The 25,671-nt window shown below is 43.4% G+C and overlaps 9 protein-coding genes across 9 annotated transcripts; 6 read left to right on the top strand and 3 right to left on the bottom strand.

Annotated features, from left to right (window-relative positions):
* Window positions 1–606: 606 nt before the first annotated feature.
* BDCG_04901 (uncharacterized protein) lies at window positions 607–2,683 on the top strand (the record flags this gene model as incomplete). The annotated part of the gene is made up of 6 exons (XM_045420543.1): window positions 607–624; window positions 699–837; window positions 949–1,084; window positions 1,426–1,643; window positions 1,717–1,841; window positions 1,913–2,683. 6 exons carry the CDS (start codon window positions 607–609, stop codon window positions 2,681–2,683), a joined length of 1,407 nt encoding a protein of 468 aa, XP_045276632.1.
* A 986-nt stretch (window positions 2,684–3,669) lies between these two features.
* BDCG_04899 (uncharacterized protein) lies at window positions 3,670–7,510 on the top strand. Its single transcript, XM_045420541.1, has 6 exons — window positions 3,670–4,570; window positions 4,646–5,699; window positions 5,761–6,082; window positions 6,138–6,293; window positions 6,353–6,418; window positions 6,504–7,510. Exons 2-6 carry the CDS (start codon window positions 4,707–4,709, stop codon window positions 7,145–7,147), a joined length of 2,181 nt encoding a protein of 726 aa, XP_045276630.1. The 5' UTR covers window positions 3,670–4,570; window positions 4,646–4,706; the 3' UTR covers window positions 7,148–7,510.
* On the bottom strand, window positions 4,056–4,409 carry BDCG_04900 (uncharacterized protein; the record flags this gene model as incomplete). Its single annotated transcript, XM_045420542.1, has 1 exon — window positions 4,056–4,409. One exon carries the CDS (start codon window positions 4,407–4,409, stop codon window positions 4,056–4,058), a length of 354 nt encoding a protein of 117 aa, XP_045276631.1.
* Window positions 7,511–7,636: 126 nt separating the features above from the next.
* BDCG_04898 (small nuclear ribonucleoprotein) lies at window positions 7,637–9,525 on the top strand. The gene is made up of 3 exons (XM_045420540.1): window positions 7,637–8,238; window positions 8,752–8,823; window positions 8,912–9,525. Exons 1-3 carry the CDS (start codon window positions 7,947–7,949, stop codon window positions 9,040–9,042), a joined length of 495 nt encoding a protein of 164 aa, XP_045276629.1. The 5' UTR covers window positions 7,637–7,946; the 3' UTR covers window positions 9,043–9,525.
* Window positions 9,526–9,633: 108 nt separating this feature from the next.
* BDCG_04897 (PAB-dependent poly(A)-specific ribonuclease subunit PAN3) lies at window positions 9,634–13,295 on the bottom strand. Its single transcript, XM_045420539.1, has 9 exons — window positions 12,716–13,295; window positions 12,511–12,576; window positions 12,377–12,431; window positions 12,163–12,305; window positions 11,994–12,100; window positions 11,587–11,778; window positions 11,388–11,532; window positions 11,163–11,318; window positions 9,634–11,103 (listed from the first exon to the last, which is right to left on the bottom strand). Exons 1-9 carry the CDS (start codon window positions 12,789–12,791, stop codon window positions 10,076–10,078), a joined length of 1,968 nt encoding a protein of 655 aa, XP_045276628.1. The 5' UTR covers window positions 12,792–13,295; the 3' UTR covers window positions 9,634–10,075.
* Window positions 13,296–13,330: 35 nt separating this feature from the next.
* Window positions 13,331–17,657, top strand: BDCG_04896 (UBX domain-containing protein). Its single transcript, XM_045420538.1, has 2 exons — window positions 13,331–13,749; window positions 13,819–17,657. The coding sequence occupies exons 1-2, from the start codon at window positions 13,615–13,617 to the stop codon at window positions 15,214–15,216; spliced, it is 1,533 nt and encodes a 510-aa protein (XP_045276627.1). The 5' UTR covers window positions 13,331–13,614; the 3' UTR covers window positions 15,217–17,657.
* Window positions 13,470–17,581, bottom strand: BDCG_04895 (aldehyde reductase II). The gene is made up of 3 exons (XM_045420537.1): window positions 14,873–17,581; window positions 13,858–14,809; window positions 13,470–13,771 (listed from the first exon to the last, which is right to left on the bottom strand). Exon 1 carries the CDS (start codon window positions 16,639–16,641, stop codon window positions 15,598–15,600), a length of 1,044 nt encoding a protein of 347 aa, XP_045276626.1. The 5' UTR covers window positions 16,642–17,581; the 3' UTR covers window positions 13,470–13,771; window positions 13,858–14,809; window positions 14,873–15,597.
* Window positions 17,658–23,814: 6,157 nt separating the features above from the next.
* On the top strand, window positions 23,815–24,018 carry BDCG_17038 (uncharacterized protein; the record flags this gene model as incomplete). The annotated part of the gene is made up of 1 exon (XM_045426205.1): window positions 23,815–24,018. The coding sequence occupies one exon, from the start codon at window positions 23,815–23,817 to the stop codon at window positions 24,016–24,018; it is 204 nt and encodes a 67-aa protein (XP_045281051.1).
* Window positions 24,019–24,672: 654 nt separating this feature from the next.
* On the top strand, window positions 24,673–24,891 carry BDCG_17037 (uncharacterized protein; the record flags this gene model as incomplete). The annotated part of the gene is made up of 1 exon (XM_045426204.1): window positions 24,673–24,891. One exon carries the CDS (start codon window positions 24,673–24,675, stop codon window positions 24,889–24,891), a length of 219 nt encoding a protein of 72 aa, XP_045281050.1.
* Between the last annotated feature and the right edge of the window lie 780 nt (window positions 24,892–25,671).

Here is a 25,671-nt window from a genome sequence, read left to right as displayed (position 1 = left end):
GGTTTTGTGGGCATGAATATGGTCGATTTCTTTCTGTTATAAATGGGCTATATGATGAGATATATAACTGAGAGTTTTTATTTTTATTTTTGTTTATAAAAACTCTCAGTGCTTTTCAAGGGCTGATTCTTAAACCAACCTCCTGCAGCTCTGACTGAAACAACTTTTGTGGCGGGGTTTAGAAGCCAGTCCAGTCCAGTGACAACCAACCAGCGACTCAGAACTCTAATTTTGAGCTGTCTAACTCTCTTCCATTCGCGTCGTTATTTTTGATACTGCCACACCCCTGGTAACGTTAGGGTTCTTGGATGAGATCTTGTCTCCCCGCATGGATCCACTTGGACCCAAGTGGGGTCAGCATTCTTCAACGGGGAACGAAACTCGATGTTACATTGTCAACGGCGACACTTTTCTGACCGGACAGGAGGGCTCCGGAATGCGGTAGAAGCGAGAACATAGAAGCGTGCAAAGGAGCTTGGGAGAGGAGGTTTTGGCATTGTCTACCTCAAGGACAATGAATGTGGTAATCAGAGGGCAGTGAAAGAGGTTCCCAAATCTCTGGGGCAGAAGGCAGCAGCTATAGACTCACTTTGTGGAATCACGGCGATGGCTGCGTTCTCCAAGGTACGACAGAAGCTTGATTCTTCCCCAATTGATTTTAGGCTAGATTGTTCACCGATATGAAATACTTCGAACAGAATGAGGCCCATTTCGTTCACCTCGAAGGGTGGTTCCAGAACGATAAGCACCTATACATCGCTATGAAATATTTCCAGCTGAACAGCTGTTTGCTTCATGCATGCGAGAGGATTCACTCACCGCGACCTAAACCCAGCGGTAAGTCTTCTACTGATGCGATTCAAGAAATATTTCGTCTTCTGGTTTATAACAAGTGCGCATAGAATGTCTTTGTTAGTAAGTCGCCCTTCTGGTGGGTGAAGCTTGCAGACCTGGGAATTTCCAAGCGAGTGCCAGGAGATTCAGCAGCTCTCTACATTAGTTTTGATGGTAGTTTCATGGCCCTAGAAATTCTTGGTTTCGGACCCGATTCAGATGCAGGCCAGTACACCAAAGCAGTGGATATGTGCGCATTGGGGAGCCTAGCCTACTGGTTACTAACTCTGCAAAACCCTGTACCTCGGTAGAACTTGTTTGCTATATGCAGCGATAAAAAGGGGTTATCAGTTGACAAGCTACATTCACACAACACCAGTAATGATGGAGCTGATTATATTACATCGCTGGTTAAGGTTGACGCATCACAAAGGATGGAAGCGTTTACGACATTGGCTCATCCTTAAATCTGAGGCACATCACTACCTACCAACATTACAAAATTTTCAAGATGAGGGACAATCCTTAGCAAAACAGGGGGTTAAAAACCTCAAAAGTTCCCACCGAAATTCCTCGCTCATATCTGGCCAGAGACCAAATCGACGAGGAGTTTACACCAACCCGCAACCATACTTTTTCGAAAGTTTCGGATCCTACGGGGCAACAGGATGGAAAAGTCGATGAGGACCTTATGGAGCAGCTTGAATTCATTGCTCGCGTCGAACCCGAAACTGCTCAAGTTTCCCGGACTCGGGCCGCCCAAAACCAAACCGGGCGAAATAATAGTGCAAATATATCACGCTCCGGCAGTGATACGCAATCGCCGCTTCTAAAGGAGACTTCAAGTCGTAGATCTAGCGAGCGGGCTATTTTCTGCTCAAGGGAAATATCCTTCTACTCACCTCCGAAGTCCTAGTAGTATCAGAGGCCAGGCGGACAGTGTCAGTGACGAAGAGTTCGATGTCATTCCGTACACTCAAGAAATATTCTCAGGGCATCTAGAGGATGTTACGCAGTCACAGCGATCCTCCGATAAACGCAATCGCACGCAACAAAAGATTGAAGATGAATATTTCAGGTGCCGCTACTTGATGATAACTCTCGAATACCGGACTTGACGAAGGAGGAGCCACAGCTGCAAGGCTCGGAACACTCGAAAACGGATCACGGATCTGTTCAAACCAACAATGCAGGATCCAACAAGCTATTCCGTTACCCGCCGTTGGATAGGCAGCCACATTCTCCAGATCACAGTCCAGAGACCCATTTTAGATATCCTTTCAAGGATATTCGGCAAGATCGAGGAGCAAGTTTTGCTGCGCGTAGATCCAATGAAGGCCCTAGAGACAACGTCTTCCAGCGCAATAAAGTCCGGGGTACAAATCCGCGATCAAAGCAGAGTGGTCAATTCCGTGCTAGCGAAGAGCGGAGGCCCACTCTGGAGCATTCCACGGTAAAAATTATCCAGGAGAACGAACATATAGCCATCACGGGGGTCCCGATGGGAAATTTCGATATTCCCCGAAGTTTATCGATTATAGTGACGACCGGCATATGGAATTTTCGCAAATACTACAGAGAGAAAATGTCCCTGTTGCGGGGCCGGTATCAACCCTATCTCGCCTCAGGCAACCGAACGATGGTTATGCCCTCACAATCGACGGCACTGGACGAAGAGAGGCCGTGCGGGACACTCGCGGGGTTTGGTGATGATAGCCGGCGATACAATTCTTTGCTTCAAGGCAATAAAGTGGACTCTAGCAACGTTAACACGGGAGGTGGTATTCATTCTGGGGCCGAATGTCGAAACCCCCAGCGACAGTTCACCCTGAAATCGAGCCCGGCATGAAAGAAGGATCAAAAGTACCAGTTCAAGGTTCCGAATCTGCGATATGGCCTTGTCCCGTTCAGGACTGCCAATTCACCATCGTTGAGAAGGAGCACCCAGTCTTTACACCTGAGGATGTTCGTACCACGTGGCCCTAGAAACGCAAAAACAATTTGTGGAAAGACGCTGAGGATTGTTCCTGAGCATCCGGATGCGCAGATACTGAAGTTGCTGGCTTTGATATGCCGCCACTAACTGACTCTGCAAACGCGGAAAACTGTTAGTGATGATGTGCAGTCATTATTTGTTACCTGGTCCAGTTGATGTACCCAATTCGCCGTACATTTGAATGCGGGAGTGCGGTGGCTCAGACGTATCAGGTTTCTAGCTAGATTGACTTTTAACATATTTTTGGTTCGGAAGGGCTAGTTATGTTCTCCCTATTTAATTAAAGTTAACTCCTGTCATACTCAATGCCTTTTAACAGATTATTTCGAGTAATGGATTCTTTCATATATCTAGCCCCTCACCCCTTCTGGCTGATTAAAAAGAAATCCATTCTCTTCTGCTGCTGATTCTCATAGTCTAGTACCTAGCATGATCTAGTCAGAGTGGACATTCCTCAACTTCCTACCTTCCTTGGAGTTCCAATGCAAAAAAAATACTAAATCATCAAAAGGTCAACCTATCCATTTCATGTATTATTATTATTATGACCAGGTCGGTCAGCTAGTTGATAAATACGGAGTATATTCAGACAGTGGTGCACAAGCCACAAAAACTATGTATGTCTGCAAAAAGAGGATATTTTGTTATTTTATTTGCTCTTCTTGCTCCCTTTGTCATCCTTGCTCTGGGTTGTTTAATTTCATCAAGAGAGTCAGGGCGGAGGTTGGTTGATTGTAGCTCTTTTTATAAACGTGAGAATTGCACCTCGCTTAAAGCACTGTACGGAGTAGTAATTAATCAATAGAAAGGACAAGTTTAGCAAAATCCTGCTATGCCATCGACAACCCGCGGAGATTTTGTATCCAGCTAGGCAGACAGACAGATGTACGGAGGTCTCTGTTCTGTCTTTTGGATTTATCGCGGGATGAGAATGCGCTAGCTAACCACCACCGTCCAGAGAACTTCTTGAGATGATCACAATATTGCCGAGATAATGCTTGGAACCACCTTGCAGAAAAGCTGCTGGCTGAACTCACCCTGCGTGACATCAATGACAAAATTTATAGAAGCCTTGTCAAGGGCGAAATTCCCGGCCTCTTTCACTAGGCACCAAGCATCCGGTTCACTTCTTGTCTCACGGATCTCGCTAGCTCGGGGTGCAGCCAGCTAGCTATGCAGCTAAGTTGCTAGGCTACGACGCTGTTAGAGATCCCAGCAAGCCTTTTCACAGCTCTGTTAGCCCCTGGGGCTTCACCCGCAAAGCCACAGCAAGCCACAAAGTTGCCGCGAAAGTGACAGCCTGGAGCTCTCGCTTGCAATTCAACCTTGGAAGACGCCCTTCGTGTTGTCCCTCCTGGGAGCTTAGTTCCCGCTTTCGCGATGCAATACGAGTCACCAGAGAAATGGACAGCACCACACGGCGTTCTGCCAGGCAATGGGATCCTGCCTCGGAATTATTTGTGATGACTCCCGTCATCCAATAGCTGTTGTGCTGGGCGCATCCCGGCTCAAGCAGCTTCGAAAGCTTCCTGGAATGAACAGCGAATCCTTCGCAAACCCCGCGTTCACAATGCGCCATTGAGGTACGGGCTCTGTTCCGCTGTCCAGACCAGGCTGGCAAGATAAAGACTCGCCATCTCCCTTTCGTTTTTTCATGGCCGCCTACTTTCTTGCTATACCTTGGGTAAATTTATATTTCTAAATTATTTTGTGGGCGACTTCGTTCCTGTCTGCCACTTCGTACGTATAGCTGTCACATAGTCCCTGCGACTGCTTCTCTGAGGCAAACTTTCCGATTGCTAATTCGTGCGATAGCTACACATTGACTTGCTTCCCTTTTAAGTTTTCCAGCTCTTGCATACTCGCTCCCTCCAAAATGAAGGTGGATGTTTCCGAAACCCTCTGGAGGTGGAGATGCAAGGTGACAGGTGCCGGGCAAAATGAAATGTCAAATCTCACCATTTCGGGCGTGTCTTCCAAACCTCGAAAGACCCCTGCCTCACCCGAGAAGGAGGTAGAGCAGGGATCGTCTGCTGTTGTTAAGACACTATACGAGGGTAAAAATAGCACCAGTACCTATTATGACTGGCAGGACTATCCACCACGGCAGCAACTGAGCAAAAAAGCTGCCAAGGATAACGACCGTGTGGCAATCGTCGTTTACAAAGCCAAGGATACTTCCAAACCGGTAATATCTGGTCGCTTCAGCCTCAAATACCACGCCATCGATATCCAAAGCCCAATCCTTGTCTCAGCGCTCAAGGATATCCTGAAAGAGGATGAAATTTATCTCGAAGGGAGCGAAGCTGCGAGGTTCGAGGAACCGTTCAGCGCTCTATATTTTCGATCGGACGAGATTTCTGAGTTGTATAGGAGCACAGAACAAGATAGTCCTCTCAAAGTTCATCTTGAACTCCTGGTGAAAATCATGGGAGATATGTTTACCCAAACCAAACTCCGTGTGAAACGCTTGCAAGACAGCGGTCTCGTGTCGTGGAGTCTTGCATGGGCCTACTTTCCGAAGGGTGCCTACGTGTACAGTTGGGAAAACAATCGCGAAGTTCTAACAAAAGTTGTGGAAACGAGGTACGAAAAGGGAGGGTTAGTGCGGGCGCTTTTCATCAAGTGCAAGATTATAGTCTTCGATGGCGAGAATTTTATCTGGGAAGATGTGACTTTGGATCTTCCCATTTTCACTGGAAATATGCCCATTACCGATCTTCCTCATTACCCCATGCGGTTCCATGAAAAACCAGATGCCGTCATTGCCAGGCTGAAGGCTAGAGCTACAGGCGTTCTTGACCTACAAGCCCTTCGTTACAAGACTTACACGGACATTGCTTTGGATTGCAAAGGGAGAAGGCACAATGTATGCTTCTAAGATACCTGAGCATTGCGTTCGGAAAAGTCCCCGCTGATGTCTTGTTTAGGTTGATAGTAGAATCCTTGTCGACACTAGGGGATTCAAGAAGTATGAATTAAAAGAGCCTACTAAAGAAACGAAAGACCCTGAGTATCGAAAGAAGCTAGTACTAAAACCTGCCTCCACGCCCCTCGAAGATGTGGATCATAATGATCCCGCCTCTAGCCAAGGGACGCTCCACGAGAGTGCCTCGTCATCCACCACCACCAAAGTATATCTTTCAGAGGAAGAACAGCACAAGAACAAGGAGGGAATGCTCAAAATTGGTGATGACTTGGCTCTCCTGCAGCATATAGTTCACGGATACGCGTTGAGAAACAAAAAATGGTGTAAGTTTTCCAATAGAAAGGGACTGGTAGTAACATTAGCTGAGACTGTTTAAAGTGATGTTTTACGTTGACGAGCTCAAACCTGTGGAATGGAACGACGAAGCTTACGGCCATCTGGTGTACGACCAACAACAGAAGGATCTGGTTCTATCTTTTGTTGAGAATCACCATGGCACACAACGCCAGCATGATGACGTTATCGCAGGGAAAGGTTGGTTGGAAATCACAATTTGGAAGAGAGAGGCTCATACTAACTGTCCAACTCTCTAGGCCAGGGGCTGAATATTCTCCTGAGCGGCCCTCCTGGCACTGGGAAAACGTTGACCGCGGAGGCTGGTGAGTACAAAGTCTTCAATATATCTTTATCTTTTCCCTGAACGAGTAAAACATGCAGCCGCTAAACTGATGTATGTACAACCAGTTGCCGACAGATGCCGCCGGCCCCTCTTCTATCTCCAAGCTGAGGACTTGGGAATCATGGCCAGTGAGCTTGGCGAGAACATTAAGCGAGTCTTCGAAATGGCAATCGACTGGGACGCCGTAATTCTACTCGACGAAGCCGACGTGTTCATGTCCGAGCGCCACCCCAATGACATCGCCCGCAACGAACTCGTCTCGATCTTCCTGCGCGAAATCGAATATTATAGAGGCATCATTTTCCTGACGACCAATCTGTACGAAACCATCGACCTTGCCTTCCGATCACGCCTCAATCTGCACCTTCTATTCAGCCCCCTCACGCCAGAAACGCGCGAGGTCGTTTGGCGGAAATTTCTGGAAAGGATGCCGCCCATGGCGCCGCGCCCTGCTGAAGTAGAATCAGAAGCAGGTGGGGAGCAAGAAGTAAGAAGCGCAATGAAAGATATTACGGGCGAAGATTTGAAGGAGTTGTCCATGTGGCAGCTGAATGGGAGAGAGATCAAGAATGCGGCGAAGATGGCTAAGTCCTGGTGCGATTATAAGGGGTATGACATGACGCTGTCACGGATTGAGAGCGGGATTAAGGTTACGGCTCCGCATAGTTTGAAGCGGGATCATACGAAGCCGAGAGAATTGTATGATTAGAGAGAGAGAGAGAGAGAGAGAGAGAGAGAGAGAGAGCGTGTGTGTGTGTTTTGCGGGACTGGATGATAGGCTAACTGGGGGTACTGTTTCGCTCTCTTTCGCGTGCTTTCTTTTTGATTCTCCTTGTATATCTCTCCGAGTTGAAGAAGTTAATCGATACCTGTCGTCTAATTCCAAGAGGATTTTCTTTCCATCTATTAATCTCCCTAGTACAGAATGAGTTGTCATATGCAGCTATTTTCCACCACCCACAAAAATCATTGGCTCAGTTGATAATGCCACATCAAACATGCTTGTAGTAGATGTTTCTGATATACAATATCCCCATCCCACCGGGATCTACATCAGCACTTTGTAACTTAACTCCGTATTTAAACTCATAATTGGGATATAACGGGGCTCCAGCCACACTGTGGCTCATTAGCTCCAAACCCCCAGCGGACCTGAAAAAGCTCGCGAAGATGGAGGACATTTTCTCTTTTTCATAAAATTAAATTTTAGTCTCTTATCCACTCAGTCTCATTCGGAAACGGCGAAAGAAAGGGAAGAGGGTGAATAGGGCGAACAAAGAACCAAATAGCCACGCACTTTCGCCTAGTTCCACACGCCATCCAACTTGCACCAACCAAAAATTTGAACAACACCCAACCAACATCAACCTCACTCCCTCCCCAATCCTATCCTGGCCCCTTTTTTCCACACCCCTCCAAACTTCGCCCCTCTTCACTTCCTCCAGGCCCATAAAAGGCCAATTCTTTAAATCCCATCTACCTAAACATTAAATAAACCACTCCCGCCCATGTCCGAACGCAGCTCTTTCCGGGGTGGTCCCCGGGGTGGTGGTGGTGGACGCGGCGGAGGTCGAGCTGGCGGCGGTATAGGCGGTTACGGCTACCGTAGCCATCGAGGTGGCGGTGGCGGTGCATCATATCAACAGCAGCAGCAGCAGTCTGGCGGAGTTCAGGGCGGGCAAGGCTGGCAGCAGGGTCAGCAGCAGCAGCAGCAGGAGAAGCCGAAGAAGGAGAATATTTTGGATCTAACGAAGTATATGGAGAAGGAGGTTTGTGTCAAGTTTAATGGGGGTAGGGAAGGTTAGTGGTTTTTTGTTTTTTTCTTTCTTTTCTTTTTGACATTTTTTCTCCTTTTAGTCTCTCCTTTTCGATGCTTCCTTGTTTTTTGTTGAGTTGGCTTTCTTCTGCCTTCATGAATAAAAAAAAAATCTGCCTTGTTGGAGGGGCTGCGGTCTTTGATATTCTGATACGAGGGCTTTGGGCCCATCATGGGCGTGCTGCATATCCAGACTATTCTTCTGTTGAAATGCACATAATATCCATATGGAAATATGCTCCCACAGGATCAATTCTCTCATGTCCCAATCGCTACACATCATTCGTTTGGATGCAGTATGCCGCCTTCTCAGTGAGCATGGAGCCATGCACCTATCGTCGAAACATGTTCGGGGGCTGGTCATACATACACCCGCTCAAGCCAGCTGAGCTCGACTAGTACCTTCGATTTTCACGCTTTATACGCACTATGGACGTTTCATGTCCTGCCACTTGATGAGAAAAAGGCCAGCTAACCAAATTTACCTTCCCTCTCAGTAACCGGCACTCTCAAGGGCTATGATCAACTCATGAACCTCGTCCTCGATGATGTAAAAGAAACTATGCGCGGTAAGTACATGTACCTCACAAACGCGGTCTGCAGAGATATAGGCATCTAAGAACGAACTAACTATATCCCCCGCTCGCCCCGGTGCAGACGACGAGGGTAACCAAACAACCCGCTCCCTCGGCCTCATCGTCGCCCGCGGCACATTGCTTGTGCTCATCTCGCCCGTTGATGGCAGCGAGGAGATTGCCAATCCGTTCTTGCAGGCGGAAGATGAGTGATTATTGTGTGCTCTTGTGTGTTTTGTGGTTTTCAAATTTGGCTCTTTGAGGGTTAAATTTTGTTCGTTCCCTTCTTTATTCAGTTTTTCGTTATATTTTATTTTATTTTTCCCTTTTCCCCATTATTTTCCAGTTCAGCAGCTTTTCTTGGTTTCTGTGATGGCGTTGCCTGCATCGGTGCTGCGTGCTGTGCTGTGCTGGGTTTTGATGTATTATTACAGTATTCGAATCTTTTCTATTTCGAAGATACAATAACGCGGAAATGCGACGTCATGCTATGTTATGATTTAACATTCCCTTTGTAAATTAATATGAAAGCAGATAAATCCATGTGATATCAAAAATACTTCACTTAAATGGAGTTCTGAGACAAAATAAGGATTACTAGCTAGCTGCGTTCTCCGCATTATAACTATAAAAGACACTTCTCATTTGCATTAACTATTTGCGACTCCATATTTGCGTGTTGAATGCTAATAACTACCGCCCTCCGGATAAAACATTGACCTATCTGTACCTAACATCGCTATGTAGATAAACCCAGTCCCAAGTCGAAACAAAAACATCGCCAAAAAAAAAAAAAAGAAAAAAAAAAGAAAAAAAGAAAAAAAAAAGAAAAAAAAGAAAAAAGAAAAAAAGAAAAAAAGAAAAAAAGGACTCGACAATTAGATATTTCCCTTTCTCTTCGGCGTTCATTTTTTCCGTTTTGCCGTTTCTTTTCCTTGCTCATCATATCCTATCCTGCCGGCCGCTCTAAACCCTGACTCCAAAAGGAGGTCTAATCCAACACATCCAACCAATTTCCAAGTTTCCTGAGATCCGAATCCCTCTCTCCCCATCCCATCCCATCCCATCCCATCCCATCCCATCCCACCCCGTCCCGTCCCGTCCCCCAACGCAAACGAATTGGGTGATATATAATAACGATAAAAGAGGACGGGAAAAAAAAGCACAAAACGAGGCCAACAGCCCAAATCAATCAATCGCACCAAAAGGGGCTTAAAATAGGGATAAAACGCAAGCCAATAGCTTTTTAAGTCCTCCTCGGATGCTTCGTCAACGCCTGAAATGATGATTCCACCGCCTTCTTCAACTCCTTATAACTGACAATAAAACAGCTCTGCTCATCTCGGCTGATCAGTGTGACTTTTTCTTCAGTCCCCGCATCCAACTTGTTCAAGCACGTAAGCACGTGCGCCAAGTCGACGACGGGTGCATTTTGAGCGTCGACTTGGTGGAACACGTAGTCGCGAAATAGTTTGAGGACGTAACGCTCGCCGTTTTCGGCCCACTGCGGGTCATGTTCGTATTCGGGGCGTTCGTTTATGAAATTTAGTTTTGTGAGTAGGCGGACGAGGCGCGCGTTTTCGAGTTCCCGGCTGAGATCGGAGGTGAGTTCGTCGTCGAGGTGGAGGGCGGAGTCGAAGGTGGAGATGAGCTGAGAGGAGATGCCGGTGACGAAGAGATCGATGCTGCGTTCCTGGTCCATTTGCAATGCCCCCAGCAGCCAGAAGATGGAGTTCTTTAATTGGGGGGTGTATGCACGGCTAAAATGTTCCATGGCTTTTGTGGGATTATGCACGACGGAAGGTGAGTTTGCGCCCAAGGTGACGATCAGTTGGCCAAAGTTTACCAAATCTTGACTCTGGAGCTCTGCAGTTGATCGTTGGGAGTCATGCTGTACCACGTCTAGAATTGCACATGCGTTTAGTCGGATGCGATTTTTACCTGTGAGTAAAACCTTGCTAGGATCGATTACTCGTGCTGCCAATCCTACACTATGGATTGCCTTTAAAGCAGATGCAATTTGAGTGACGTAGCTCCAGAGGATTTGTTCGGGGATATGTGTACCCGCCTGACGAGCCTGATATCGGCCAGTACCACCAAGGTGGTGTTCTGCCAGCGTTTTGGACATAGGATGGTAGTCAGTAACAAATATTAGGGAGCTGTCTTGGAAACAGCGGGTGGTAAATGCGTCATGGACCGTGACTACACTGCCGTTGCATACGCGTTTCCAATTTTGGACTGATCGGATGGCCTTTTCGCTAGTCAAGCGGAAACCTATTAACAATATTGTAAGTCGAGAGTCAACAGGGGGAAGAATGTTTAGTCGGACAAACCTTCCAGACGCCTAAGAGCGTAAAAGTTTCCATCTTTACTTGATTGAGCTTTGTATACCCAGCTGGGATAGCCGAAAATTGCCGCATTCTTCTGGTGGGAAAGATCGAGTGGCACCAGAGAGTGAAAATGGTCTATCTGCGCCGGAAGTTGAGAGTCTTTCAGAGGAGTTAGCAACCGGGACACGTAGTACGAGCAGGAATTAGCTGTACGCTAGGAAGACATACTGGGAAGAGTCTGCAGTGTGGCCGCTGCCTTCTTCTGTAATTCCTCTCGAAAGTCATTTGGGAGGAACAAATCATGGACATTTCTTTGGTAGCCTAATATATTCGTGTTATGTGGTCCGATGGGTGCGTAGAGATGGTATTGAACCTATTGTAGGTTAACTTTGCCGGTACCTCCATAGACTGAAGTAGGTAGACATACTGGTTGTTGGAAAGTGCTCTGAGGACCGAAGTACGCTGCTGCACCCAAAGCGGAGGGATCGTGGACATATGGGTTCGGAGTAACTTGAGGACCCACTGCACCAGGTGTTGTTAATGGTGTTGTGGAGGGTCCAATGAAGGGATCATAAGCGCCTGGGGGTATTCCTCCATTCCCGTTGCCCTGTAAACTGTCCTATACAGTGTTAATATCCGGTGATATTGTGAAACATACTCAAAAAGCGAATGTAAGACATATAAGTATAGGAAGCTCTCATATTCAAGCACATGAAGGGATAATAAGAATAAGTGGGATATTGCAGTTAGGGAGGGTTAGGATACTGCAATCCACTGCGTACTATAGATGCGATAGGGAGGCAACATGACGAATAAGGAGAGGGGCATTCTCACCACCTGAACTGCATCGAAGCCTTGCGGAACAAAGTCTGGAATATCTGCAACAATCCATTCCGGAGTAGACGTATCTTGGCGAATAGGAGGTGTAGATGCATTTGACCCTGAAGCTCGCTGTCAATTAAAGTGCGTTACAATTGCTTGCTCTGGGGAGGTGGCATCGCACGTGAGATTATGCCTTTGGGAAGAAACGGGGCCGCGCTGGCAGCCTTCGGTGAAATGGTAGTTGTGGCTGCGGGCTTTTTGGCCCCAGAGCCATTTAGAAGCGAAGGGGTGAAGCTAGGAGAATCGACATTGAGTCGTTTCTTGCTGTTGCCAGTATCAGCGAACTGAATGAGCCTTCAGCATCAGATACGGCAGGAAAATAGAGTCGAGCGAACCTTTCAGTGCTATGCGAGGGGTTTCCCCTGTGCGGGTCATGGTTAAATGCGCAACCTTCAAAATAAACGAGTCAACGACGTTCCGAACAAAGAAATTAAAAAAATTCAGTATATCCATATGCAGTTCCTGATACCTTTATCTTCGTAGCGACATCGACCGTAAATTGTCACGTTACGACACAGGGTGTCTTTCGCATTCTCTGGGGTTACGAAAACAATCAGTACAAAGATCCGCAAATGCGCATGCCTCCCAACAATCGCATTCAATTTCTATAGGCAATAAAACTCGTAAAAAGCAATTGTAAAGAGTGTATATAGATGCAAGTTCCCGCTACATACCGCGACCTTTCAGCTTCGGCGATCCGGTGCTTCGTCTGGAGTCGTCCAAGTTGGCCTTGGTTGTTGCCGAAGCCATAACCGCAGATCCAGCACAGCTCAGCACCAAACAGGCTCCATTGACTCGAGAGAAACAGAATCCAACAAATCGGAATGTCGAGACGCAGTGACAATGAGTCGCATTCCAGATAGGACGTCACTGGGGGGTTCAGCGAGTCACTGCATATCCATGACACGGCGATAGATCACAGTCGTCGAGGATAGAATTTGAGGATCGGAAATAACCAGGACTAAGGGTGCACAGTTAGCACTCGAAGGACGAGATGACGGGAAGTGCCAGTCACAGCGGGATCAGCCGCACGATGATGTCGGTGATAGAACCGAAATGAAAATGCGGCGGCGAGCTTTTTGCGCTGATACCGATATAGCAGCAGGGCAGTCACTTGACTTGGGCTTAGTCAGGTAGCTTGGACTGGACCCTGGCGGGTACGTGACAAAACGAGACAGCAGTCTTGAATGCGTTTTTGTGGCCATCTTGCCTAGGATTACAATTCCATACCAGCTCGTATTAAAACCGGGGCCAGCGCTGCTTAGATAATCCGTGCCCAGAACAAACAAGCGGTACTTAGTTATCAGCCTCAACTCGTGCTTCGTGGGCCGTAGTAGAGCTTCAAATCCGCCTCCAGCATTTGCTGCGTCTGCTTTCTATTGCTACGAGTTGTATATTTAATGGGGCTGTCTCCCTATTACTCCGGTTGTTGTTTTTGACCAAATTGACTCCACTTTCTCTACGTTCCCGAGCTGCTCATCTATGACATGACAACATATAGACCTTGTTTAAACACGCTCATATACACCGATCACTAAAAGCATTGAATGGAGCTTGACGGTCAGTCGCAATAATGCCCAACGAAGAGGTAGACATCTCTCAGCTATCTTCGAGCCAGCAAAGTGCCCTGCAAACCTTTATCGCCGTTACCGGTGCGGAAGAACTCGCTGCTATCCAGCTTCTTCAACGGTCGGAATGGAATACCCAGGTAATTTCAACTTCCTTGAGATCTATTATTATCATAGATTAGAACGGAGTCTCTGACAGTTTATACTAGATTGCGATCACTAAATTTTTCGATGGTGAAGGCCCAGACCTTATCTCAGAGGCGCAAGCTGCCTTGAATAGCCCGCCTGCGCGGCCGCCACGAACCCTTCAGAACCTAATGAACGGCGATGACGATATCCCTCTCCGAACTCTTTCCACAAGACGCACAGTTGAACTGGCACCGCGAATAACAACACAACCAGCAGACCAACCTACCTATCGCCCTCCGTTTTTACTCGCCATATTTTTCACGCCTTTCAGCCTGCTTTACAAATTGCTCTCCAGCTCCTTCGGACTTTTTGGGACGCTCTTCCCGTTCCTACCGCGGCTACTGAATGGGTTGCAAGGAGCAAGACGAGATACAGGTGGGCGGAGACCATTGGGCCCAAAGGACACTGCGCTCCGGTTCATCCGAGAATTCGAAGAAGAATACGGAAGTCACTCCATTCCATTTCTCGAAAATGGATATAACATGGCCTTGGAAAAGGCCCACCAGGAATTAAAATACCTATTTGTTGTCCTACTGTCTTCAGAACATGACCTTACGAGCAGTTGGGTTCGAGACACCCTCCTTTCCACGGAGGTTGTGAACTTCATCAACGATCCAGCCAATCAGATCTTGGTTTGGGCCGGTAATGTCCGAGACTCCGAGGCTTATCAAGTTGCCAGCAGCCTTGGATGTACTAAATTCCCCTTTTTCGGGCTCATAGTGCACGACCCGAGTGTGTCTCCATCCGCGATGTCTGTAATAGCAAAGCTTCCCGGCCCGAGCACCCCGTCTGAAGTTACAGAAAAGCTTCGTTCAGCGATCGTTCAGAGCAAACCCTCACTCGATCGTGTGCGCGGTACTAGGGCCGAACAGCAAGCTTCGCGGACGATCCGACAGGAACAGGATTCCGCATACGAACGGTCACTTGCGCAGGACAGAGAGCGCGCCCGACAGCGGCGAGAGGCGGAAGCTGCGCGCCAGCGTGCGGAGCTAGAAGCTCAGGAAAGACAGGCTGCCGCTGAAAAATTAGCGAGAGATCTACTGCAGTGGAAACGATGGCGGGCGCAGTCGATACCGGATGAACCTCCCGCGACTGATAAGCAGGCAGTTCGCCTGAGTATCCGACTGGCATCGGGCGACAGAGTGATTCGACGATTTTCAGGCTCCGCGAGTATTGAGGAATTGTATGCCTTTGTTGAATGTTATGACGTATTACACACTAATGGGGAAGAGGGAGAAGCCTCGGCGTCGGGAGATGTCCAACCTCCTGAGAACTTTGAGCACAAATACGGCTTCCGCCTTGTTTCGCCGATGCCTCGTGTAGTGTACGAAATCGAGGCTAATGGCTCTATTGGAGAAAAAATCGGCAGGGGAGGTAATCTATTAGTTGAAACCATCGAGGATGATGATGATGATTAGGAGGAGGAGGAGGACGATGTTGATGATTATGCCGAAGCAGCTTTCGGGGTGGTCCCGAGCTCCTAATAGGAGATTAGAGTATTAATGATTTGAGGTCTGGATTAAGTAGGGATTTCTCTTTATTCTGATCTTCAATTCATTCAGTGTTTCTTTCTTCTGTAATGGAATAGGGGGTTGGCTTCCTCCACTTTCTTTTCGTGCTAGTTGTCTCTGCATATCAATTTGCAAGCCGGTACCATCCCCATAGTTGTTGTAGCCTCACTCATTATCATAAATCATTATCCAGATATCGATCGATGCAGCGCTTTTTCCTTGTAACTCGCAGAACCCCGTAAGGGGATGTACCCCACTACACTCGCCATTTCGGTGAAAATTTAACACTTAAATAAATCCCTCCGTCGCCTCCTTGATCGTCTGCTCAAAGCCCGTCCAACCCTTCCCTGATATCCTCTTCAACAAGTCCTCCGCCCCTTGGTTCGTAACCTTGCTCAAGTCCCTCCCCAGATCCGGAATATCATCAATAAACTCTCTGTCCGGATACAACTTCCTCATCACCGCTAGGATGTTATTCCAATTATACGGTTGCGCAAACGCAAATAACCGCTCGGCCTGTACATCCGCATATATCAACGCGGCCACATGCACCAACGCATTATCGCGCACATTTACATAATACTGCGGTTTATTAGATACCTCGTCCGCATACTTGCCCTTGAACCCTTCCCAGACAGCCCTCACCCAGCCAGCTGTCGACGGGAACCCCTGATGCTGCGGGCTAAGCACCTCGCCAAAGTTCGCATTGGGCAGCACCGTGTTGAGCACGAAACCCGGCTGGTTCTCCCGCATCCATTTCCAGGCCACCTTCTCGCCCTCCGTCTTGCTAGCCGCGTAGACGTTATGTCGCCTCTGCCACCCTTCGTACGGCGGCGGCGCCCACGCAGCGTGCACGATCTCATCATTCCACGTCCCCTTATCCATGGTGAATTCAACATCTGGCCGCGGGCTCGCCGCCGCGGTGGATGAGGATGTCAGTACGACACGTTTCATCAACGGTTCCCTCCGCGCGGACTCGAGGGTGTTGACAGTCCCGTTTGTGACCATGGGGATGCCTTCGTTGGGGTCATAGGTGACCAGGACAGGGGTGGCGATGTGGATGAGCCCCGAGGCGCCCTTGACGGCATCATCGTAGGCGTGCGCGACGGCCATGTCGGGCACTTCGACAAGCTCGAATTTGCCGGGCCCATACTTGGAGGTGAAGTGGTCGTTTAGCCAGAGGCCTCTGGTGAGTTTGCGGACTGTGCCGCGCACGCGGAAGTTGGCTTGGAGGAGCTGGTCGATGACATGGCTTGCAATGTAGCCGTTGGCGCCGGTGACGAGGACGAGAGAACCGCGCGGGATCGCGAGTTTTTCAGTTGCAGCTGGCATTCTTCGAGCTGGATTGGTGGACTTTTTTAATGCTGCGGATTTGTGCCATAGAACGCGGGGACGGAAGGGAAAACTGTTGTCGGACGATAAGAGATAACATTCATGCGTGGAGTTTTCTTTGACCAGGGCGTTCTGTCAAGTAGAAGTAAGCACTGGCGGCTAGGTCGCGAAGAGCCGTGACAGAAAACAGCCAAACGTCATCAAGGCCAAGTGCTAAGTTCCATGTCCCCTGCCGTTTGCGCATTCTTTACCCCGTAGTTCCAGGGGAATTTTAACGGCGCGTCAGATGTGGTCAGGGCGAAAAGGTGCGCAGTCGGACTGGACTGCCTTTTTCCCCATTTTTAACGTTCACAGACCAGACCAGGTTATTGTGTGGCAGTCAGGTTCGCCAGAAATGCTGCAAGGGGCCGGCATGAAGAGCAAGCAAAAAGCTGTTGCATGGGATGAAACAAGTGGGAGGTAGTCAACGGCCATGTGTTTATTCTTAAGTTCAAAACTTAGCCTTCTCTCCAGGTTCATATATTTCATATATATGCCCTAACTGTGTCTGAAGAAATTCCGTCGACACGACGGGGTGAACGGAAGATATCCATACTGCAATCTTTCTTCCCTTTTCTTCCTTCTTTTGTACTCTGTACGGAGTATCTTGTCTTCAAACACAGAACACACAGACACACACACACACACAGTGTCATTTGGCTGTGAACTGAGTGCAACTTCATTTCTGGGCAACATCAGAAGGCCTCCGCACACGGCTAGGGATGGGACGACGCAATATCCACACAAGCACAACTGAGCACTGAGCGCTGAGCTGCATAATGAAGTGCACTGGTAAACCCCTTTCATTTTGTTAGGGCCCCCCTAATATTTTAGTGGCCTGCTAACCATCATTCCAGGGGGAGGGCACATCTTCATATCTCTCTACTAGCGTACAGCGTACGGAGTACGGAGAACAGTTGGAGACAGCTTTCAGAATCAATTATTAAACATTATATACAAAACTTATTATCATTCTCTATCTTAAAATTAATAAGAAATATCTGATATGAATATTAAAGAGAAGAGATTATTCTTACAAAATAGTTTTATAAAAGTCTTCTCTGTTAATACAATTAAGTTAACTATTTAATTTCAGTAACATTAGTTGAGGATTATAAATTATTATAAGCCGCCCCGCGGGGTCCGGGCTCTAACCACTAGGCCGACTGGTTTAGTGGTTTCCCCAAGCCGCGCCCGGCACCCATCCTTATATAGTTAGCGGTGGCGTGCCTGCACCTGCCCCCAGCCCGGGGCCTATTCTTACAATTAAAGATGTCTGAGAGACTATAATAGGGGAGTAACTATCAGAGCTTGTAGCAGAGATATCTGCTCACTGTCAGACCGTTATAGAGACGGAGAGTGACTATAAGATATTAATATTATTACCAATTCTATCTATAGAGTTCATTCTCTAGATGATGATGAAAACACACTCAAACTTGAGAATGCCACATACCCCCAGAATTCTGGTTAGAATGCCACTAAAATATTAGGGGGGGCCCTAATGAAACCACCGGGGTATCTAAGCATAGTTACTACATAGAAAGCACCTACCTCACCGGCGTCCACTTCAGCCAGTGGGGCCGCCGATTCAATTATGTTAGTGAAGGACCGATGCCCAGCCACCATTGTCGCGTGGGGCCTGCTGTGCTGTAACTAAGTTAACTTAGCGTGGGGGATCTTCCAACAGTCGAAGCGTTAACTGGCTCGGCGCGATCCTTCATCTGTAAGAGCTTGAGCCACCAAATTGTAAATTGTAGAAATGTTGGGGACATGATGATAATGGATGATAACAGAGCTTTGGCTACCCTAACCCGCTGATGGACAAGGGAATTTGGATATCTCAAGCTGCACATCTGCCGCCTCCAGAAACTTGCAAGGAGTTAGGAGTTCTCTGCTGGAATAATAATTCCCCAAGATTGACGCTCATCTCCGATGACCCACGTTGAACTGATTGATCCCTTGCAAACGAGGGAATACCTAACGTTCGCAGAGCAGAAAGCTGAACTCAATATACGACTGGTACCACTCGGTTTAGCATGATACTGGCCTTGGCTGCCTTGTCGTCGCGCCGTGCATTTGATCAATCAAAAGCGCCGTCGTCGGGCCAGAGGAGGTAATGTACGGTGGTATTTATTAACTCTGCGTCTTTCTTGCTTGCCTTAGCAGCGCAGTGTTGCGTCGAGCGAAGCAATTTCACCGGAGAAAGAAACCTCTGTAACGCTGCCCATTTTTGCAGAGTTACATAATAATCTCCTTCGGGGTGAGGATTGTCCGTCCTGGTCGAGCCCAGCTCCTCGTTCGTCTCTTTTGCTTGTAGATGATAGAACCGAGACTTTCTGACACAGCGAAGCAACTAGATATTCAATTGACTGAAGGATTTCGACCAACTTTGGCTTGGGAATTGATCAATGACATTTCTGGGAGTCAAGAAAAATATGAAAAATTGCTGCCTTTACTACCCCCCTCGTACCTAGTAACGGGTTGTCAGGAAAAAGAGGTTATACACTACTGAACGCCACCAACATCGTATTACTACAATATTTCTCATCATCATCAGCTTACTACAACGCTTGTCTAATACTCGCTTATGCTAGCTCTCTTGGCTCGCACATATATTTTACTATAAATAGCTCCATCTTTTGTATGAAATAGATATATTAGATAGTGCATGGATAATATAACAAGCAGATCTTGATACACATAAGATTCATATGTCTTCAACATATTCATTCATGACACTCAATTCAACAGTTATAAGCCCAGTAAGCAGCATCTGAAGAGAAGTGTGATACATCACAATCTCAATCCTCATTCAAATTTGACAACAATCATTTGAACTGAGATGATTGATTCTCATTTATATACAGTCTGATCTAATTGACTGTTATATTATATCTGATTCTCAGTAAGCAGCATCTGAAGAGAAGTGTGATACACTGATCTCAATTCTCATTCAAACTGATAACTATCATTCAAACTGAGACAATTGATTCTCATTTGTATACAGTCTGATCAACTCAATTATCATACTCAATTCTCAGTAAGCAGTATCTGAAGAGAAGTGTGATACATCACTGATTTCAATTCTCATTCAAATTTAACAATAATTATTCAAACTGAGATGATTGTTTCTCATTTGTATACAGTCTGAAAATACTTGACTGTTATATCATACATCAATCTCAATTCTCATTTGAACTGATAACTATCATTCAAACTGAGATGATAGATTCTCACTTGTATATATTTCAATATACTTAACTGTTATACACTCTGAATTCTAATCATATCTATCTGAAATACTTAACTGATATAATAGATAAGACAATGTCTAGTGTAACTGTACATCTTAGCATTTCTGAAGATTGAAAACTTTAATACAAGTATATGCAAGAATATGCAAAGAATAAGAAGATATCAGACTTTATCAATCTTAACAAATCTGATATCTTCTCTGAACTAGAAGAATCTCTGAAACCTGAGTATTCAGAAGAAGTCACTGCAGAGGTTAAGATAGTATATAATATCAAGATCACTGTGTGAAAAATCAAATATATAAAATATGAAAAAATAAATGAAGGTATGATAAAGATATAAGATGTTATATAAAGAACAGTGAATACTACAGAGCTATGATATATACATAGTAAGAATGATAATATGAAGAAGATTATTCATTCATTAAGAGATTATCTCTCACTCACAATCACAGACTATTAAGATAATATGAGAACCTGATATCATAATCTCTGTAAAGCACTGAAAAACAGAGATATAAAGAAGTGATTAAATGACTGATCACTCATTGAAGATAATATCAAAGAGATAGATATAGCTGAACAGTTCAACTTAAAGAAAGACTTCTTGAATATGAATCTAGCTATTGATGCAGAATATATACAAGCATAAACAAAGAATATCTGATATGATAAAGATATTATATCTTTAATAGAGTTAGTTAAGAACTTCAAGAAATGATATAGAGAAATGAGTATTCTCAAAGAAGATAAATCTATGAACTTCACTACTCTTAATGAAAGATCTCAGTAATTATTATCAGTAATATTCAGAAACTGCATCTGTAGAGCCTATCACTGATACACTCAGTACTACTATCTCAATTTATCAAGAAAGTCATCTGAATGAAAGAAAAATGAGAAGAAGAGAACTCAGATTAATCAAGCTCTTAAAAATCAAGAATTGAAGAGATGTGTTGATTGTGCAATATCTAGAGACTCATTCATAAATACAGATATAATAGATGTCAATGAAGCAGTTATAGAAGAAATGATTCTGAAGCAATCAGTTTCTCAATCTATTAATTATCAATCTATCAATTATCAATCTATTAATTATCAATCTATTGATTATTAATCTATTAATAATCAATCTATCAATCAGCAAATCTGAAAAATATCAATGAACTCTTCACATTCTTACTTCTATCTCTGAAACTTCTGAATCTTTGATACTGATGTGAAACAGCATATATACAATAATTGAACACATTTTCTATTCTTTACACCTGTGAATGAGAATGCAGAAGTTTATACAGACAATTCCAGCACTAAAGTTGAAGATTATGAAACTGTTAGAACTATCATGATAAATAAAGCAGAAAAGCAGTTCAATGTCAAACTCATTAATGCAGCTTACATCTTAAATTTCCATATAAATATCATCATATGAAAACTGTGTTTTCATATAGAAGGCATCTATTATGATGAAAAAGACTTCAGATTGTGAAAACATATAGATAATACAATCTTTGCATATATTGAAGTATTTAAGAGATTGCTAATTACAGAATATAGTGATATAACTGTTTTCTCAACTATATCAGAAAAATTCACTACTGAAGCTGATGCAGCTATCTCATCACATATATCTAATATCACTATATCTGAAAAAACAAAATCTTCAAATTCTTTAACTTCTACAAATCATTCTTCTTTCAACCTGTCAATATGCATAAAATCTTCTCAAAAACCTAAGATCTCTATAGCTACTCAGTCTACATGGCATAAGAGATTAGAATATTTATCAAAAATTATCATTTAAAAGCTTATAAATAATGCAACTGATGTTCAAATCATTAATCTAGAAGATGCTGTGAATGAGCTTATCACTGAGCTTTGCAAACTCTGTCATCTATCTAATGTAAAAAATTAAATATCTAGACATTCTCACATTAGATCTCAAATATCATTCAAACATCTATATATAGATATCACATATGACTCTACACAGTGCTATAATGATGAGTGTTATCTCATATATTTTATATGTAATTATCTATGTTTTCATATAGCTATAACAGCTATCTGAAAATCAGAAATCTGAAAAGCTCTTAAGTAAGCTATCAATTGAATTAAACATTAATTTAACTGTACTATAAAGATTATTTGTATCAACAATGATACTGTAATTAAGAAAGCAGATGATTTCATAAATTAAGTGAATAATAAAGATCTAGAGATGAAGTATTCTTCAGAGTATATTCATGAATAAAATGATACAGTAGAGTGAGTAGAAGTAATATTAATAATAAAGACAAGAACTCTACAGATAGAATCTCATCTATCACAATCACTATTCTCTGAGATTGCACTTACTGTTATCTATCTAGTAAATCAAATCTCTACTAGAATTCTAGATTGAAAGTCATCTCTATAAGTATTGAAAGAATTTCTAAAAATTAAATCTCACTTCTATACTTATCTTCAAATCTACAGATGTTGCATCTATGCAAAGATATCAGATGAAATTCTCAATAGAAATCACTCTCAGAAGTTAGATCTCTGAGCATATATTGAATATCTAGTTAAATATGATTTAATAAACATCTATTGAATTTGAATTTCACACTTAGAATGAATGATAAGAGCAAGAGATGTAGTATTTGATAAGAATAGAAAATTCAACTCAGAAGATCTCTATATTGAAAGATAACTAAGAGATTGAGTATCTAAGAAGATGAAGCTTCTACATATGAAAGTTTGAGAATCATTGATAACTACTATCAATCAATTGAAAGAGATTATAGATGCAGATATTAATGTTTTTCATCTTAAAGAAAATGCTCAAAGCTCTGAAAAAATAGAAGAGAAGAATAATGAGTATAAATACTATAATATTTCAATCTCTTCTAATATTTTAATTCTTTCTAACATTTCAATTCTTTCTATATCAGATTCAATGTCAGAGCTAACAGATTCTGATGTTGATATTAATACTTATTCAGCTGTGATAGATAATCAAACACAGAACATTACATCTAGAGCTCATGATATCAGTACTGATTTTGATAAAGCTAATATCATTGAAGATCACAGAATATGAAAATACAGAGCTGCTTATCTTGTAACAGTTTCAATTATCAAAGATAATTCTTATTAAATGATCAATAAGATATTCTCTCAATCACACTCAGACTTCTACAAGTCTCAAAATTTATTTTCTAATACTGTTTTCATAGTTATTAAAAATACAGCTATATCAAGAATTCATAGATCTCAACTGTCAGATTCACTGAATTACTGAGCAGATGTTAAAAAACACTTATATTATAAAGAATTTGAGAATACTGCTAAGCAGAAATGAGATAGTATATCTCTACAGAATATATATGAAATTACTAGCAGATCACAGAGAGATGTCTCAGTTATTTCTCTATAATAAGTATTCATCTACAAATTTGATGATGAAGATTTTCTTTTGAAATACAAAGCTTGTATCTATATATGTGAAGATCTTCAATCAATCACAGATCTTACTATAAAAGCTCACATACTAGCTATCAGAGATCTCTGAATCTTATTAGCTTTAACAGCAGTATTTGATCTAGATGCAGAATAGCTAGATAAAATCAATATCTTCATTAATAGTGATATTAATAAGCTAGTATATATAAAACTGTTGAAGCTACTACACAAGCCCTAACTCACGTGACTCACACACATATATTTAGCTTTCACTAGCTACTAGTTAGATAATAACAATCAATCATATTCAACCTCTCTCACAGGTTATGAAGCTCTTGCACTTCTATAAAGTGTTATAATCATGCAATAATCATACAATAAGCTTTTCAAATAGCTGCTTTTTTTTCATTCAAATACCTCATATCAAATGCCTGTCAATACAAGATCAATCAACCGCGAAGAGACTTCAGAGAATCAGATAGCTGGATTCTTTCTAACATCAATAACCGCGCGAAGACAATGCAATAATCAAGCTCAAGATAATTCTTCAGAACCTGAAGATATGACAGATCATGATAAAGTCACCATTCTGAGACAGCTTATTGCTCAGAAGAATGAGGAAATACACTGAATGAGAACTGCTTCTGTCAATTAAAGCACTTCAGCTACAACTACTGTCAATGATGACAATGATCTAAGCTCTGATCTTGCAGAATATCTTCAAAATCAAGATGATATCTCTGCACTGAGCAGAGTCCTTCAAGAATTCCGCGAACATGTCAAATATCTTCAAAAACCAGGTCTTCTTAAATCAACATCTGATTACTCTATTTGAAAGAAAGAGATTCTGCTTGTTGTTAAGCAATCTTATATAGAAGATATTCTCACTAGTAAGTTCTTGAAGAATGTCTCTAAGAATATGAAATGATTCTGAGAGAAACACAACTTCTGACTATATAATTTTGTATAGTCTTCTGTTTCTATTGAAGTCAAATCTCTTTTTACTATATTTCAAGATTCTCTGAGTTCTGCTGCTCTATGAAACATCATAGCAGCATTCTTTTCAGAATAGGTGAAAATTCACAGAGTCTGTCTGTTCAAGAAATTCAATGATATCAGTGTAACTGTCATCTATGATGACTTCAATTACTTATTCATAGAATGTCTGCTTACAATTCATGTTGAGTATATTCACCTTGAATATACTAATATTCTCAACTTCATATTCTTCAACAAGCTTCTCAACAGTCTCATCAAGAAGTGGTCAATCTTTATCAGAGATCACATGAACTATGCAGTAAAGAATGATAATATCACATCATTAGAAGATGATTTTCTTGATCTCTGCAGAGATATACTACTCTGCCTGCCATTGAATGATAAAAATGCCAGAGATGATACAAAGAATGCCAAAGACATCATCAAGAAGAATAAGAATAATAAGAAGAATAATAAGAAGTACACTCACTGCAAGCAGGATGATCATGAAGAGCCTTACTACTGATTCACACACTCTGAAAAGTGTTCTGTCAATTGAAAGAATAGAACAAAGAATAATAATGAAAGCTCAGCGCCTACATACACCACTGTTAAGCATATCTACTAAAATGATAATCATGATACTGATAACCATGATACCCGGGCTGTTGAATGCTCATATGATAACCCAGGATAAAGATGATACCTCATGATAACCATGATAACTCACGATAACCAGGCCACTGAGTGCCTATATGATAACCATGATAACTCACGATAATCAGGCCACCGAGTGTGCCTATATGATAACCACGATAACCCATGATAACCAGGCCACCGAGTGTGCCTATATGATAATCATGATAACCCACAATAACCAGGCCACTGAGTGTGTCTATATAATAACCACAATAACTCACAATAACCAGGCCACTGAGTGTGTCTATATGATAATCACAATAACTCATGATAACCAGGCCACTGAGTGTGCCTATATGATAACCATGATAACAATAACAATAAAATGACAAAAATATGAGAAGTGAGACCCTGCAGTGTTCAGATGACTGAGAGGATAATACAGATACAGAAAGGACGGATTTAAGCATTTTTTCTTACATATTTTTTATGTTTTTTCATGTATGAAGCTAGTTCTTATGAGAAAACTAGACTCTACATTTTGTAATTAATTTTTATTGTATATTTGAATGATTTGAGTGCTTTTGACTGTGTGAGTTAACTGGCCTGTGTAGCATGAGGGGGTGTTGAAGCTACTACACAAGCCCTAACTCACGTGACTCACACA

The sequence above is a fragment of the Blastomyces dermatitidis genome (assembly GCF_000003525.1).
Source record: "Blastomyces dermatitidis ER-3 genomic scaffold supercont1.5, whole genome shotgun sequence".
Classification (NCBI taxonomy): domain Eukaryota; kingdom Fungi; phylum Ascomycota; class Eurotiomycetes; order Onygenales; family Ajellomycetaceae; genus Blastomyces; species Blastomyces dermatitidis.
Note: the sequence above shows the minus strand (reverse complement) of the source record. Positions and strands in the feature narration are given on the sequence as shown.